Source organism: Phyllobates terribilis, unplaced genomic scaffold, assembly GCF_046119375.1.
Source record: "Phyllobates terribilis strain yellow unplaced genomic scaffold, ASM4611937v1 Scaffold_4__5_contigs__length_816908805, whole genome shotgun sequence".
Classification (NCBI taxonomy): domain Eukaryota; kingdom Metazoa; phylum Chordata; class Amphibia; order Anura; family Dendrobatidae; genus Phyllobates; species Phyllobates terribilis.
The window spans coordinates 809253411-809269747 of NW_027362764.1; the positions used below are offsets into that span (position 1 = coordinate 809253411).

At 57.3% G+C, this 16337-nt stretch overlaps 1 protein-coding gene across 1 annotated transcript in view; it reads right to left on the reverse strand.

Moving 5' to 3' along the window:
* The window catches only part of MROH1 (maestro heat like repeat family member 1), a 140099-nt gene that overhangs the window by 87840 nt on the left and 35922 nt on the right, over positions 1-16337 (reverse strand). Inside the window, 3 exon segments of the mRNA XM_073680090.1 lie at positions 9640-9666; positions 13156-13302; positions 14889-15011. Of these exon segments, the coding sequence (XP_073536191.1) occupies positions 9640-9666; positions 13156-13302; positions 14889-15011 (297 nt within the window).

Below are 16337 nucleotides of genomic sequence, written 5' to 3' on the forward strand. Positions count from 1 at the left end.
TTTCAACCTCTGAGACACACAAAGATGGAAACACCCTTGATCTGGTCTTTGTCCGGCTTTGTTCAAACAGTGACAGTCACTGTTGGCCTTAAGGACACTGGCGCAGAACGCACCCTCATCCGTCCTGAGTTTGTGTCACCAGAGGAACTCATTCCTGGGAAGACCCTGACTGTCACTGGGTTTGGGGGTGTTCGCCGTCCCACACCGGTGGCCCGAGTTTTCCTGGACTGGGGTGCGGGGAGGGGATTAAGGGAAGTGGGGGTGTCGGAGAATCTCCCCACCAATGTGCTATTGGGAACTGATCTGGGATGGTTGGTTGCCGGATACATTACTGACAACCCTCCCAGATCTGACATGTCGTGCAGCTGTCAATAATGTGATAAATAATGAAAATATGTGTGTTGTGGTACAGGAGAGCTCAGCCAGGTCACACTGCGGGGTGATGGGGCTGAGGATCCCCTAAAAGGAGCCAGTATAAGCGCTAAGGACAATGGGAGCAGGCACGGACACCATGAAGCCAGTGGTCCCGTGCAGCTGACCAGTGTCACGACAGACGGTGGCATGGCAGGTTGTAGCTGCCCCATGATTAGCACGGCTCCTGAGGTAACAGGGGAGGATGGGGAAGTGGTACCCACGGCTTGTCAGGATAAGGTGTTCTCACCCGGGGAGACGGCCTACATAGCCGCTGTCACTCATAGTATGAGCGCCCAGAAGGCAGGTGAAGCGCTGCCTTCTGGGCCCTCATCAACCGGCAACACAACAGAACCGGCTGCGGACCCAGAGCCGGCCCCAGTGAGGTTGGGGCTTTAACGTAGTTTCTGGCTTCCTCCAGCCAGGAGTTCCAGGCGGCTCTGCACTCAGATGCCAGTCTAGAGGTGTTAAGGAGCCTCGCAGAGAAGCCCACCTCCGAATCAGATAAGGAGAGGGTATTCTGGGCCCAAGGGAGGTTGTACCGGGAAACGGTCCCATGTAACCCCCAACAGGAGTGGCTGAGGGAAAGACAGCTGGTCGTGCCCTATCAGATTAGGGAGGAGTTGTTGCGGATCGCCCATGAGATTCCACTAGAGCTGGACACTTGGGGGTGAGCAAAACCAAGGCCCAGCTGTTGCACCACTTCTATTGGCCCCAAATGGGGACAGACATTGCCAACTACTGCCGCTCCTGTATCACATGTCAAAGGGTGGGGAAGTCGGGGCGTGCCCCCAAGGATCCCCTTGTCAGTGATAGAGGAGCCTTTCCAGAGGATTGCTGTGGACATCATTGGCCCGCTGGCCATCCCCGGCAGCTCTGGAAAACAGTTCATCCTTACTGTGGTAGACTATGCTACCCAGTACCCGGAGGCAGTAGCTCTGTCCTCCATTAGGGCTGATAAGGTGGCGGACGCCCTTTTGGCCATATTCTCCCAAGTTGGATTTCCCAGGGAGATGCTTACGGACCAGGTGACTCAATTCATGTCTCGGTTAATGGAAGCGGTGAAGACCCGGGGTCTTCCGTGGGCGTAACGATACTCAAACAACACAGGGTGAGGGTGCTACTTTATTGAACCACAAAGTGGACAATAAACATAGAACAGTCCCAGAAAATAACCAAGATGGTACAACATTACACAGTCTCACCCTTCCTTCCCCACCTGCCTGAGATAGAACAGCTGCAACTTTGGAGACTTCCAGGGCCGACTACCTCAACCAGTGGCCCCCTGCTTCTGACGGGCCCCCACAGAGAGAAGGTTGAGGCAAGCTTAGAAAGCTAGCAGTCCATCGAGGTACAAGGCCAGGAGACCTGAGGGTCCCAACCTGGCCTCTCCAAGAGTTTCCATGGGGCCAGATGACCGGTGGGTCTCAATTTGGCTTCTCCGAATGTCTCTGGGGGTTGCAGGCGACCGATGGGTCCCTCTTGGCAACCCCAAACAACATTTCCATGGGGCCAGGTGACTTCATCGCCCCAACCTAGTCTCCCCAAGTGTATCCATGTCTCTCTGATGGTCAAATGGAGCAGATCCGTATCTTTCCAGTCAGGGCCGATACCCTTAGACTAGAATCATGTTGAATACAAATCTGTATCTCTTTGGGTGCCATGCAATCCATTTACTTTCCTGAAGGATGTCTCTCATTCTCATTGCAAAGCCTTTCTGATGCTCCTTGATTCTACTTCCCAATTCTGACTGCTACAAAAACATAAGTCCCTTCTGCTTCTCTGGGCTCAGCCCCCTGAATGGCAGAACTGCCCTCACCCCCCCCCCCCACAAAGCTAAGTGTGCATTAGAGGAGGTATCTTTCTCAGCTCGACCGCATCACCTGGGTCTACATGTGAGACTCCCTGTGGTGAAGGCTCTGCCGGATCTTCTTTCAACACTTACACAATGTGTCTAGATGATTTTTGAACAATGGTTAGAGGCTCCTGAGATACTAATGAGATTAGTGGAATGCTGGACACTTTATAAGTTAAATTAGTGTACATAAAGTGACGAGCAAGCAGAACATTAATAAAGCACAGCCAGCAATCTCTAATAATCCAAGAGAAATACCTTATTGTGTTTTAACAAATTAAATTGTATGGCTAATTAAGATTTTACGCCCTCTGTAAGAAAATGCAGGTGCATCACCTGGTATCGAGTTCGTATCACCCACAGACCAATGGTTTGTGTGAACTATTCAATGGTACCCTTAAGCAGATGCTTAAGATGCTGGTTGAGTCCCATGGGCGCGACTGGGAGCGGTACCTCCCACACCTGCTCTTTGCTTACAGAGAGGTACCACAGGCCTCAAAGGGGTTCTCCCCCTCGAGCTCCTGTATGGCAGATGGATCCGGGGGCCCCTTGGTCTTATAAGGAAATCCTGGGAAGGAGAACTGAACACCCCCGAGGTGACCATCGTAGAGTATGTCATGTGGCTCTGTGACAAAATGCAGGCAATGACGTGGCTGGTGGGAATATGGTGCAGACCCAAGCCAGAAGCTGGAACGCCGGGGAGCAGATGTACGAAGTGTGTCAGAGGGTGTAGGGTCCTAGTCCCCAATGACCCAGAACAAGCTTCAGGCAGCCGGGGAAGGTCCATACCACCATACATTAGAACCTCAATGATGTAAACTACATGGTCACCATTGACTGCGCCAAGAAGAGGAAGAAGGTCTTCCATGTCAACATGATGAAGGCTCATAATGACCAGGAAGCATGTGCCCTTCCTGTGTGAGGCATCCCCGAAGAAGACGAGACAGAAGCCCTCGTGGATTTACTGGCAGTAGCCCGGGACAGAGGGTCTATTGAGGACGCAGAATTGAACCCGCTATCCATGGACCAGAGGTCCCAGCTGCGGGAGGTGTACCGGCCCTACCTGACTATCTCTACTGATGCAAGTAGCCATCCACCAGGTAGAACACCCAGTCTGCCAACTGCATACCGTGTCTCCCTAGAGGTGCAAAAGGACATCAAAACGGAGAAAAACTAAAATGCCTGAGGGGGGGGTGGACGACCTGGTTCTGTGTGGACTACAGAACGCTAAATGCCATTACATTAAACGCCCCCGATGCATACCCAATGCCATGTATCGATGAGCTGCTGGATCACTTAGCCGGTGACCGGTACTTGACAAGCATGGACTTGAGTCTGGGGTACGGGCAGATTCCTATGTTGAAGGGGGCACAGGAGAAGTCCGCCTTCACCACCTAATTTGGACTGTATGAAGCTCCTACCACTTTCCAGCGACTGGTCAACCAGCTGCTCGAGGGACCAGAGGGGTTTGGTGTCGCTTACCTGGACGACATTGCAGTCTACAGTCCCACCTGGGGAACCTGGATTAGGTGCTCAGGTGGGTCCAGGTAGCTGGTTTGACTAAAAAGCTGGAAAAACGTCAGATAGTCATGACGGAGATGCAGTACCTGGGTCACTGAGTGGGTGGTGGAACACTGAAGCCAGAGCCCAGGAAGGTTGATGCGATCGCCTCCTGGTGTACCCCAAGATCAAAGAGCAGGTCATGTCCTTCTTAGGTACGGCAGGGTACTATAGGAAATTTGTTCCCAACTATAGTGCCCTTGCCATGCCTCTGATGGACCTTACCAAAAATCTACCGAATATAGTCAACTGGACGGCTGCCTGTGAGCGGTCCTTCATAGCGCTGAAGGTTGCCGTGGCCAGTTCCCCAGTTCTGCAGGCCCTGGACTTCACCCAGCGGTTTGTAGTCCAAACGGACCCCAGTGCGTTTGGCCTGGGCGCTGTGCTCAGTCAGGTAAACGGGCAGGGGGAAGAGCATCCCGTGATGATCCTCAGCCACAAGCTCTCGGGAAGTGGCATATGCCACTGTGGAGAAGTGCCTTGCTATAGTGTGGGCCTTGTGGGAGCTGCAGCCCTATCTATAGGGGAGCAACTTCACCATAGTGACTGACCACAACCCCCTCAGCTGGCTGCACCGGGGGTCCGGTGACAATGGTAAACTACTGCGGAGGAGCCTGACTCTACAGCACTACGGATTTTACCATTCAGCACAAGAAGGGTAGTGAAGATTGCAATGCCAGGGGGATGCCGGGGAGATGGGCTAGGAGACCATCTGTAAATCGTTCTCCCATGCCATCTCTAAAAGCAGGAGGAGTTATAGATATCATTGTAACATCTATAAAGCTCTCATATTAACACTGAAGCAAGGCTCGATTAGCCTCCAGATGACCTTACCTGCGGCTGATAAATCCCCCTCCTACAAACAGGTAATTAAAGTGCGTCATCTGATAGAACACAGACACCTTTCCATAAAGTTCAGAAGAGTGGGGGAGGTGACAGATTTATGGCCCTTGCCTGCCTGTGTCACAGAACTGGCAGGCAAACTACATAAACCCCTTTACCCCCGAGGGTGGTCTGCACGTTAATGACCAGGCCAAATTTTTACAATTCTGACCACCGGCCCTTTATGAGGTAATTACTCTGGAGCTTCACCGGATCCCCCTGATTCTGAGATAGTTTTTTCGTGACATCTTGTTCTTCATGATTGTGGTAACATTTCTTCGAAATCACTTGCGCTTATTTGTGAAAAAAACGGAAATTTGGCGAAAATTTTGCAATTTTCAAACTTTGAATTTTTATGCCCTTAAATCAGAGCGATGTGTCCCACAAAATAGTTACTAAATCACATTTCCCACATGTCTACTTTACATCAGCACAACTTTGGAACCAAAATTTTTTTTTGTTATGGAGCTATAAAGGTTAAAAGTTGACCAGCGATTTCTCATTTTTCCAACAAAATTTACAAAACCATTTTTTTAGGGTCCACATCACATTTGAAGTCACTTTGAGGGGTCTTTATGACAGAAAATACCCAAAAGTGACACCATTCTAAAAACTGCACCCCTCAAGGGGCTCAAAACCACATTCAAGAAGATTATTAACCCTTCAGGAGCTTCACAGGAAATTTTGGAATGTGGAAGAAAAAAAATGAACATTTAACTTTTTTCACAAAAATGTTACTTTAGACCCCAATTTTTTTATTTTCTCAAGGGTATCAGGAAAAAATAAACCCCAGAATGTGTTGTGCAATTTCTCCTGAGTACGCCGATACCCCATATGTGGGAGAAAACCACTGTTTGGGCGCACAGCAGGGCTCAGAAGGGAAGGAGTGCATTTGACTTTTTGAATGTAAAATTTGCTTGAATAATTAGCGGACGCCATGTTGTGTTTGGAGAGCCCCTGATGTGCCTAAACAGTGGGAACCCCCCACAAGTGACCCCGTTTTAGAAACTAGACCCCTCAAGGATTTTATCAAGGGGTATAGTGAACATTGTGAACCCAGAGGTGCGACACAGAATTTGATAACATTAGGTCATCATATTGAATAAGTTGTCATTAGTCTTGAGCGCAAGTGCTCGCTACTTGAGTTTGCATCGGATACTCGGGTATGCACCATGTATCGCGGGTGCTGGAGAGACATGCTCGAGTCCCCACCCAGCAGGTTTCACGGTTATTAGACACCCAAAAAAACATGCGGGGATCGCTCGTGCATGGCAGGCAATCCACGCAAAGTTTTTTCGGCTGTATAACACCAGCAAAACATATGGGGCAGAGACTCAGGCATGTCACTCCAGCACCCGCGATACTTGGTGCATACCCGAGCACCCGATGCAAACTCAAGTAGCGAGCACTTGCGCTCAACACTAGTCACCATGTCACCATTTCTTTTTTCTTTATTTTTGAAAAACTCCCAACCCCAACCCAGCCCTAACCCTAACTCTACCCCTAACTCTAACCCCAACCCAGCCCTAACCCTAACTCTACCCCTAACTCTAACCCCAACCCAGCCCTAACCCTAACTCTACCCCTAACTCTAACCCTAGCCCAGCCCTAACCCTAACCCGAGCCCCAACCCTAACCCGAGCCCAAACCCTAACCCGAGCCCCAACCCTAACCCGAGCCCCAACCCTAACCCGAGCCCCAACCCTAACCCGAGCCCCAACCCTAACCCGAGCCCCAACCCTAACCCGAGCCCCAACCCTAACCCGAGCCCCAACCCTAACCCGAGCCCCAACCCTAACCCGAGCCCCAACCCTAACCCGAGCCCCAACCCTAACCCGAGCCCCAACCCTAACCCGAGCCCCAACCCTAACCCTAGCCCCAACCCTAACCCTAGCCCCAACCCTAACCCTAGCGTTTATTTTTTACACTGTTCCTCATGATTAGACAATCTTATTCTTCGGGTCGCTGCGATTACAGACATACCAAATTCATATTGGGTTTTTATGATTGACAGCTGTCACACACTAAAAAACATTTTTTTTTTTTTTTTGCAGACTAGTTTTTGCATCGCCATATTTTGAGGGCTATAATTTTTCCATCTTTTGGCAGACAGTCACGTGACGGCTTGTTTTTTGCGGGATGAGTTGACGTTGTTATTGGTACCATTTTTAGGCACGTGACATTTTTTGATCGCTTTCTATTCCGATTTTTGGGAGGCAAAATAAACAAAAAACAACAACTCAGGAATTTTTTTTTTTTTTTTTTAATGCCGTTCCGCGTGTGGTAAAATTGATAAGGCAGCGTTATTCTTTGGGTCAGTACGTTTACAGCGGTACCTCATTTATATCTTTTTTTATGTTTTGGCATTTTAACACAAAAACTATTTTATAGAAAAAAATAATTTTTTGTATCGCTTTATTCTGAGAGCTATAACTTTTTATTTTTCGGCTGATGGAGCTGTATGGCGGCTTGTTTTCAGCGGTAACATTTTTATTTAAGTTCGTCTTTTTGATCGCGTTTTATTCCATTTTTTGTTTTGCGGTATGATGATTTAGCATCGTTTTTTGCTTCAGTTTTTTTTATTTTTTTTACCGTGTTCGCTAAAGGAGTTAAATTTTTTTTTTTACTTTTACACTTTGTCTCACTATGGGACTTTCACTTTTTTAACCCAGATCGCTTGCTTAGAATAGAAATGCTGCAGCCCTGCGCAAACAAGTTAGTCAGACTGCGCACTGAGCACGATCTAGCTAACTTGCTGCTGCCTGGTGACCTGGATGTCGTCATGACAACATCGGGTTACCATGACAACCACCGGGACCCGGCCCAGACACAGCGGGATGCCAGAGAAGCAGTAACATGACAGTAATAAGTCCCATGGACTCATATTATAATGAGCACACAGGCCACGCCCTCTGTGTGAGATTCGGGGCAGTAGATTCGCTCAGTGCCGTCTAGGTATCATCATACGTCACCTGTATACATCTCAGTCTCTTCAGGAGTCGCCATCCGTGTTCTCATTATGAAGCCCCGCCCACTTGTCATGTTAGTTACACACTTTGTAGCATAAAAGCGTTAGTGATGAAGATTAGCGTTAAAGTGAGAATGCGATGTACTGCCACCACCATCCGGCTATTCATGGAGACCTGCAGACTAAGCCGGCCCAAGCCCCACCCGCAAGGAAGCCCAGGCCCCACCCACCAGGGAACCCAGGCCCCACCCACAAATATTCCAACCTCTGACCCAACCATCAGCCAATAATCCTCTAGTAACCAATCCTAGCTCCGCCGATCCGTCGCCGGTAACCCTGAGCCATGAATCCGGTCATCACTAATATCCCACCCACCAATACGCCAGCCTAGGCCTCACCCACCAATCAGGGCTCCGCCTACCACCAATACCCCAGCCTAGGCCTCACCCACCAATCAGGACTCCTCATACCACCAATACCCCATCCTAGGCCTCACCCACCAATCAGGGCTCCGCCTACCACCAATACCCCATCCTAGGCCTCACCCACCAATCAGGACTCCTCATACCACCAATACCCCATCCTAGGCCTCACCCACCAATCAGGACTCCTCATACCACCAATACCCCATCCTAGGCCTCACCCACCAATCAGGGCTCCACCTACCACCAATACCCCAGCCTAGGCCTCACCCACCAATCAGGGCTCCGCCTACCACCAATACCCCAGCCTAGGCCTCACCCACCAATCAGGGCTCCGCCTACCACCAATACCCCAGCCTAGGCCTCACCCACCAATCAGGGCTCCGCCTACCACCAATACCCCATCCTAGGCCTCACCCACCAATCAGGGCTCCACCTAGCACCAATATCCCAGCCTAGGCCTCACCCACCAATCAGGGCTCCGCCTACCACCAATATCCCAGCCTAGGCCTCACCCACCAATCAGGGCTCCGCCTACCACCAATACCCCAGCCTAGGCCTCACCCACCAATCAGGGCTCCACCTACCACCAATACCCCAGCCTAGGCCTCACCCACCAATCAGGGCTCCGCCTACCACCAATACGCCAGCCTAGGCCTCACCCACCAATCAGGGCTCCGCCTACCACCAATACCCCAGCCTAGGCCTCACCCACCAATCAGGGCTCCGCCTACCACCAATACCCCAGCCTAGGCCTCACCCACCAATCAGGACTCCTCATACCACCAATACGCCAGCCTAGGCCTCACCCACCAATCAGGGCTCCGCCTACCACCAATACCCCAGCCTAGGCCTCACCCACCAATCAGGGCTCCACCTACCACCAATACGCCAGCCTAGGCCTCACCCACCAATCAGGGCTTCGCTTACCACCAATACGCCAGCCTAGGCCTCACCCACCAATCAGGGCTCCACCTACCACCAATACCCCAGCCTAGGCCTCACCCACCAATCAGGACTCCTCATACCACCAATACGCCAGCCTAGGCCTCACCCACCAATCAGGGCTCCACCTACCACCAATACCCCAGCCTAGGCCTCACCCACCAATCAGGGCTCCGCCTACCACCAATACCCCAGCCTAGGCCTCATCCACCAATCAGGGCTCCACCTACCACCAATACGCCAGCCTAGGCCTCACCCACCAATCAGGGCTCCGCCTACCACCAATACCCCAGCCTAGGCCTCACCCACTACCCAGGGCTCCGGCGACCATTAATACTCCACCACACTTGGGCTACGCCAACACCACCCGCACACTTGTGGCCTTCCATCTGCGCTCCGGCACAATTTCTGCTCCAACGTTGCCGTTTTCATGGATTTATACCCGGTCTGAGCTCGCAGTGGTGGCTGCAGTGCCCCCAACTCCGGAGGAGCCGGCCCCCTGTACTCAAACTGGTGTCTGCAAGGCATGAGAGCAAAAGAGAGGAGGGCAGGAGAGGGGGGCAGGAGCAGGGGGGCAGGAGCAGGGCACACATTACCTTGGGCTCTACTTTTATCCCCAGAACCTGAGAGGTAAATTAGGAGAACAGAAGGTTAGAGTCCGGGCAGCACCTAGGAGAGGGGGGCAGCACCTAGGAGAGGCGGGCAGCACCTAGGAGAGGCGGGCAGCACCTAGGAGAGGCGGGCAGCACCTAGGAGAGGCGGGCAGCACGCGCGAGGTTCTGGAAGAAGAGACCAGACAGGCACTGTATCAACGGTGCACCACTGAGCGGTGGGTGCAGGGGCGCACAGCACAGAGGAGGTGGTGACATGTAGGGGGCACTGCTGAGCGGTGGGTGCAGGGGGGGCACAGCGCAGAGGAGGTGGTGACATGTAGGGGGCACTGCTGAGCGGTGGGTGCAGGGGGGGCACAGCGCAGAGGAGGTGGTGACATGTAGGGGGCACAGCTGAGCGGTGGGTGCAGGGGGCACAGCACAGAGGAGGTGGTGACATGTAGGGGGCACTGCTGAGCGGTGGGTGCAGGGGGGCACAGCACAGAGGAGGTGGTGACATGTAGGGGGCACTGCTGAGCGGTGGGTGCAGGGGGGCACAGCTCAGAGTAGGTGGTGACATGTAGGGGGCACTGCTGAGCGGTGGGTGCAGGGGGGCACAGCGCAGAGGAGGTGGTGACATGTAGGGGGCACTGCTGAGCGGTGGGTGCAGGGGGGGCACAGCGCAGAGGAGGTGGTGACATGTAGGGGGCACTGCTGAGCGGTGGGTGCAGGGGGGCACAGCGCAGAGGAGGTGGTGACATGTAGGGGGCACTGCTGAGCGGTGGGTGCAGGGGGGCACAGCGCAGAGGAGGTGGTGACATGTAGGGGGCACTGCTGAGCGGTGGGTGCAGGGGGGCACAGCACAGAGGAGGTGGTGACATGTAGGGGGCACTGCTGAGCGGTGGGTGCAGGGGGGCACTGCATAGAGGAGGTGGTGACGTGTAGGGGGCACTGCTGAGCGGTGGGTGCAGGGGGGCACAGCACAGAGGAGGTGGTGACGTGTAGGGGGCACTGGTGAGCGGTGGGTGCAGGGGGGCACAGCGCAGAGGAGGTGGTGACATGTAGGGGGCACTGGTGAGCGGTGGGTGCAGGGGGGCACAGCACAGAGGAGGTGGTGACGTGTAGGGGGCACTGGTGAGCGGTGGGTGCAGGGGGGCACAGCACAGAGGAGGTGGTGACGTGTAGGGGGCACTGCTGAGCGGTGGGTGCAGGGGGGCACAGCACAGAGGAGGTGGTGACGTGTAGGGGGCACTGGTGAGCGGTGGGTGCAGGGGGGCACAGCGCAGAGGAGGTGGTGACGTGTAGGGGGCACTGCTGAGCAGTGGGTGCAGGGGGGCACAGCGCAGAGGAGGTGGTGACATGTAGGGGGCACTGCTGAGCGGTGGGTGCAGGGGGGCACAGCGCAGAGGAGGTGGTGACATGTAGGGGGCACTGGTGAGCAGTGGGTGCAGGGGGGCACAGCGCAGAGGAGGTGGTGACATGTAGGGGGCACTGCTGAGCGGTGGGTGCAGGGGGGCACAGCGCAGAGGAGGTGGTGACGTGTAGGGGGCACTTCTGAGCGGTGGGTGCAGGGGGGCACAGCGCAGAGGAGGTGGTGACGTGTGGGGGGCACAGCACAGAGGAGGTGGTGACGTGTGGGGGGCACAGCACAGAGGAGGTGGTGACGTGTGGGGGGCACTTCTGTTCTGAGCGGTGGGTGCAGGGGGGCACAGCGCAGAGGAGGTGGTGACGTGTGGGGGGCACAGCACAGAGGAGGTGGTGACGTGTGGGGGGCACAGCACAGAGGAGGTGGTGACGTGTGGGGGGCACTTCTGTTCTGAGCGGTTGGTGCAGGGGGGCACAGCGCAGAGGAGGTGGTGACATGTAGGGGGCACAGCACAGAGGAGGTGGTGACGTGTGGGGGGCACTTCTGTTCTGAGCGGTGGGTGCAGGGGGGCACAGCACAGAGGAGGTGGTGACATGTAGGGGGCACTGCTGAGCGGTGGGTGCAGGGGGGCACAGCGCAGAGGAGGTGGTGACATGTAGGGGGCACTGCTGAGCGGTGGGTGCAGGGGGGGCACAGCACAGAGGAGGTGGTGACATGTAGGGGGCACTGCTGAGCGGTGGGTGCAGGGGGGGCACAGCACAGAGGAGGTGGTGACATGTAGGGGGCACTGCTGAGCGGTGGGTGCAGGGGGGGCACAGCACAGAGGAGGTGGTGACATGTAGGGGGCACTGCTGAGCGGTGGGTGCAGGGGGGCACAGCGCAGAGGAGGTGGTGACATGTAGGAGGCACTGCTGAGCAGTGGGTGCAGGGGGGCACAGCGCAGAGGAGGTGGTGACATGTAGGGGGCACTGCTGAGCGGTGGGTGCAGGGGGGCACAGCACAGAGGAGGTGGTGATGTGTAGGGGGCATTGCTGAGCAGTGGGTGCAGGGGGACACAGCGCAGAGGAGGTGGTGACATGTAGGGGGCACTGGTGAGCGGTGGGTGCAGGGGGGCACAGCACAGAGGAGGTGGTGACATGTAGGGGGCACTGGTGAGCGGTGGGTGAAGGGGGGCACAGCACAGAGGAGGTGGTGATGTGTAGGGGGCATTGCTGAGCAGTGGGTGCAGGGGGGCACAGCGCAGAGGAGGTGGTGACATGTAGGGGGCACTGGTGAGCGGTGGGTGAAGGGGGGCACAGCACAGAGGAGGTGGTGACATGTAGGGGGCACTGGTGAGCGGTGGGTGAAGGGGGGCACAGCACAGAGGAGGTGGTGATGTGTAGGGGGCATTGCTGAGCGGTGGGTGCAGGGAGGCACAGCGCAGAGGAGGTGGTGACATGTAGGGGGCACTGGTGAGCGGTGGGTGAAGGGGGGCACAGCACAGAGGAGGTGGTGACATGTAGGGGGCACTGGTGAGCGGTGGGTGAAGGGGGGCACAGCACAGAGGAGGTGGTGATGTGTAGGGGGCATTGCTGAGCGGTGGGTGCAGGGAGGCACAGCGCAGAGGAGGTGGTGACGTGTAGGGGGCACTTCTGTTGTGAGCGGTTGGTGCAGGGGGGCACAGCGCAGAGGAGGTGCTGACATGTAGGGGGCACAGCACAGAGGAGGTGGTGACGTGTGGGGGGCACAGCACAGAGGAGGTGGTGACATGTAGGGGGCACAGCACAGAGGAGGTGGTGACGTGTGGGGGGCACTTCTGTTGTGAGCGGTTGGTGCAGGGGGGCACAGCGCAGAGGAGGTGGTGACATGTAGGGGGCACAGCACAGAGGAGGTGGTGACGTGTGGGGGGCACTTCTGTTCTGAGCGGTTGGTGCAGGGGGGCACAGCGCAGAGGAGGTGGTGACGTGTAGGGGGCACAGCACAGAGGAGGTGGTGACGTGTGGGGGGCACTTCTGTTCTGAGCGGTTGGTGCAGGGGGGCACAGCGCAGAGGAGGTGGTGACATGTAGGGGGCACAGTGCAGAGGAGGTGGTGACGTGTGGGGGGCACTGCTCAGCCTGCCGCTCTCCCTTATGCCGTGCGGCAGGATGTGGGGGGCTGCACAATATAACGTCTCACCTTGGTGTGGAAGTAAAGGAAGACATTGCGCAGAATATCGGATTCCATTCGCGGCAGCACCAGTTCTGTGGGGGCACAAACCGCCACGTAGCCGTAGCCCAGGATCAGGGCGCTCTTAATCTTCTCCAGGTCGCCATCCGCCCGATCCTGAAAGAGAGGAAGACGATGAGTGCGGCTGTAATGTGCAGCGTTACAATCCGCGGCCCCCGCAATAACCCGGGAGGATCCAGACCTCAGGGGTCTCACAATCCCCAGCCCCCGCAATAACCTGGGTACCCCCGAGGCGCGGATATTCCCGGGTCATTGCGGGGGGCCGGGGATTCTAACCCCCGAGGCGCGGATATTCCCGGGTCATTGCGGGGGGCCGGGGATTCTAACCCCCGAGGCGCGGATATTCCCGGGTCATTGCGGGGGGCCGGGGATTCTAACCCCCGAGGCGCGGATATTCCCGGGTCATTGCGGGGGGCCGGGGATTCTAACCCCCGAGGCGCGGATATTCCCGGGTCATTGCGGGGGGCCGGGGATTCTAACCCCCGAGGCGCGGATATTCCCGGGTCATTGCGGGGGCCGGGGATTATAACCCCCGAGGTCCGGATATTCCCGGGTTATTGCGGGGGCCGGGGATTATAACCCCCGAGGTCCGGATATTCCCGGCTTGGCCGTTGGTGCCCAGTACACTGCACAGATCCGGTCATTGCAGGGCACACAGGGCGTCCGGCACTGATTATCGGCCGTCCTGTGCAGCAGCCTCCTGTGTACACGTGCGGTGGAGATGATCGCACGCCCCCGGCCTCCGGTGCAGGTCGTCTCCTCCGGGAGGAAGCGGCGGCCATGTTCTCCAGATCACAACAACACCAGGGTCTGCTAGGTCCATTAGAGCGACGGCTGAAGATCGAATTAACATTCCCCGCACGGAGCGTCACCAGGACGGGGGAGGGGGCCGCAGCGCCAGCGGATACACAGCCGCCAATGTGCCACAGGTCCAGGGGGTCACTGGGCACTCCTCACACACCAACAGGTCACCCACCCCTCACCTCCAGACAGAGCACGCAGCGCCACGCCCCATTATCAGTGCAGCACCAGAGCACAGCGGGGAGAAGAGGGTCAGGCACTGGTGCCAGGCACTGCAGGCCGACGCTGGATGGCGGGGGGTGTACGTCAGGCGGGGAGGGGCTTATGCTGGCCGACGCCGGGGGAGGGGGGGGGGCTTACGCTGGCTGATGCCGGGCGGGGGGTTTACCCTGGCCGACGCCGGGCGGGGGAGGGGGGGGGGGGGGCTTACGCTGGCCGACGCCAGGCGGGGGAGGGGGGGCTTACGTTGGCCGACGCCGGGCGGGGGAGGGGGCTTACGTTGGCCGACGCCGGGCGGGGGAGGGGGGGCTTACGCTGGCCGATGCCGGGCGGGGGAGGGGGGGCTTACGTTGGCCGATGCCGGGCGGGGGAGGGGGGGGCTTACGCTGGCCGATGCCGGGCGAGGGAGGGGGGGCTTACGTTGGCCGACGCCAGGCGGAGGAGGGGGGGCTTACGTTGGCCGACGCCAGGCGGAGGAGGGGGTGCTTACGTTGGCCGACGCCAGATGCGGGTTGCACACTGGACGGAGGGTGCACACTGGATGGGGAGGGGCTTACGCTGGCCGATGCTGGACGGGGGATCGCGGCACACTAGCAGGCACTCGCTCTTTCACCCACAATGCCCCGGGTCCCAGCGCTCGCCCCGTCGCCCGCTGTACGCACCTTGAAGAGGTTGAAGATTCCGGTGTTTTTCTTCATGATGTCGGATTTCAGGAACTCTGACATCTTGTCCAAAGTGTCATCCAAGTGATGAGCGGAGCAGATGCCCAACGCCACCGCCAGACCCTGCACACAGAAGAGCGTCACCGGCGAGTGCACACAGCTGAAGGCTTGTTACACTGCACTATTCAACAGCGACTTCCATCCAAGCACAGCGCCACCCCGGCCCACAGGTTGTGAACAGTACTGCATCCCAACCGGAATCACTTCAAATGGAGCAGAGCTGCAATGCCAAACCCAACCCGAGGACTGGGGGGCGCTGTTCCGAGGAACAACGTCGCCATGTGCAGAAGTGGATAGGTCGCCTTAGACTAAAGTCGTGCGTCCTCACTGCACTACACTGCCCAGCATGCCTGGACATCTCATCACCCCTCCGCTGTTGTCCCAGAAGTCCAGATATTTCCTGACATGCTGGGAGTTGTAGTTGCAGCACAGCAGATCTATTCTTATCTATAGGATGTAAAGTGGCTGCCAGGGAGAACTGACCAAGGGCTGAGAGGGTGCCGCACAGACTGGCGGAGAGGCCGAGAGGCGGAGAGGCCGAGAGGCGGAGAGGCCGAGAGGAGGAGTGGCCGAGAGGAGGAGTGGCCGAGAGGAGGAGTGGCCGAGAGGCGGAGTGGCCGAGAGGCGGAGTGGCCGAGAGGCGGAGTGGCCGAGAGGCGGAGAGGCCGAGAGGCGGAGAGGCCGAGAGGAGGAGAGGCCGAGAGGAGGAGAGGCCGAGAGGAGGAGTGGCCGAGAGGAGGAGTGGCCGAGAGGAGGAGAGGCCGAGAGGAGGAGAGGCCGAGAGGAGGAGAGGCCGAGAGGAGGAGAGGCCGAGAGGAGGAGAGGCGGAGTGGCCAAGAGGAGGAGAGGCCGAGAGGAGGAGAGGCCGAGAGGAGGAGTGGCCGAGAGGAGGAGTGGCCGAGAGGAGGAGTGGCCGAGAGGAGGAGTGGCCGAGAGGAGGAGTGGCCGAGAGGAGGAGTGGCCGAGAGGAGGAGAGGCCGAGAGGAGGAGAGGCCGAGAGGAGGAGAGGCCGAGAGGCGGAGAGGCCGAGAGGCGGAGTGGCCGAGAGGAGGAGAGGCGGAGTGGCCGAGAGGAGGAGAGGCGGAGTGGCCGAGAGGAGGAGAGGCGGAGTGGCCGAGAGGAGGAGAGGCGGAGTGGCCGAGAGGAGGAGAGGCGGAGTGGCCGAGAGGAGGAGAGGCGGAGTGGCCGAGAGGAGGAGAGGCGGAGTGGCCGAGAGGAGGAGAGGCGGAGTGGCCGAGAGGAGGAGAGGCGGAGTGGCCGAGAGGAGGAGAGGCGGAGTGGCCGAGAGGAGGAGAGGCGGAGTGGCCGAGAGGAGGAGAGGCGGAGTGGCCGAGAGGAGGAGAGGCGGAGTGGCCGAGAGGAGGAGAGGCGGAGTGGCCGAGAGGAGGA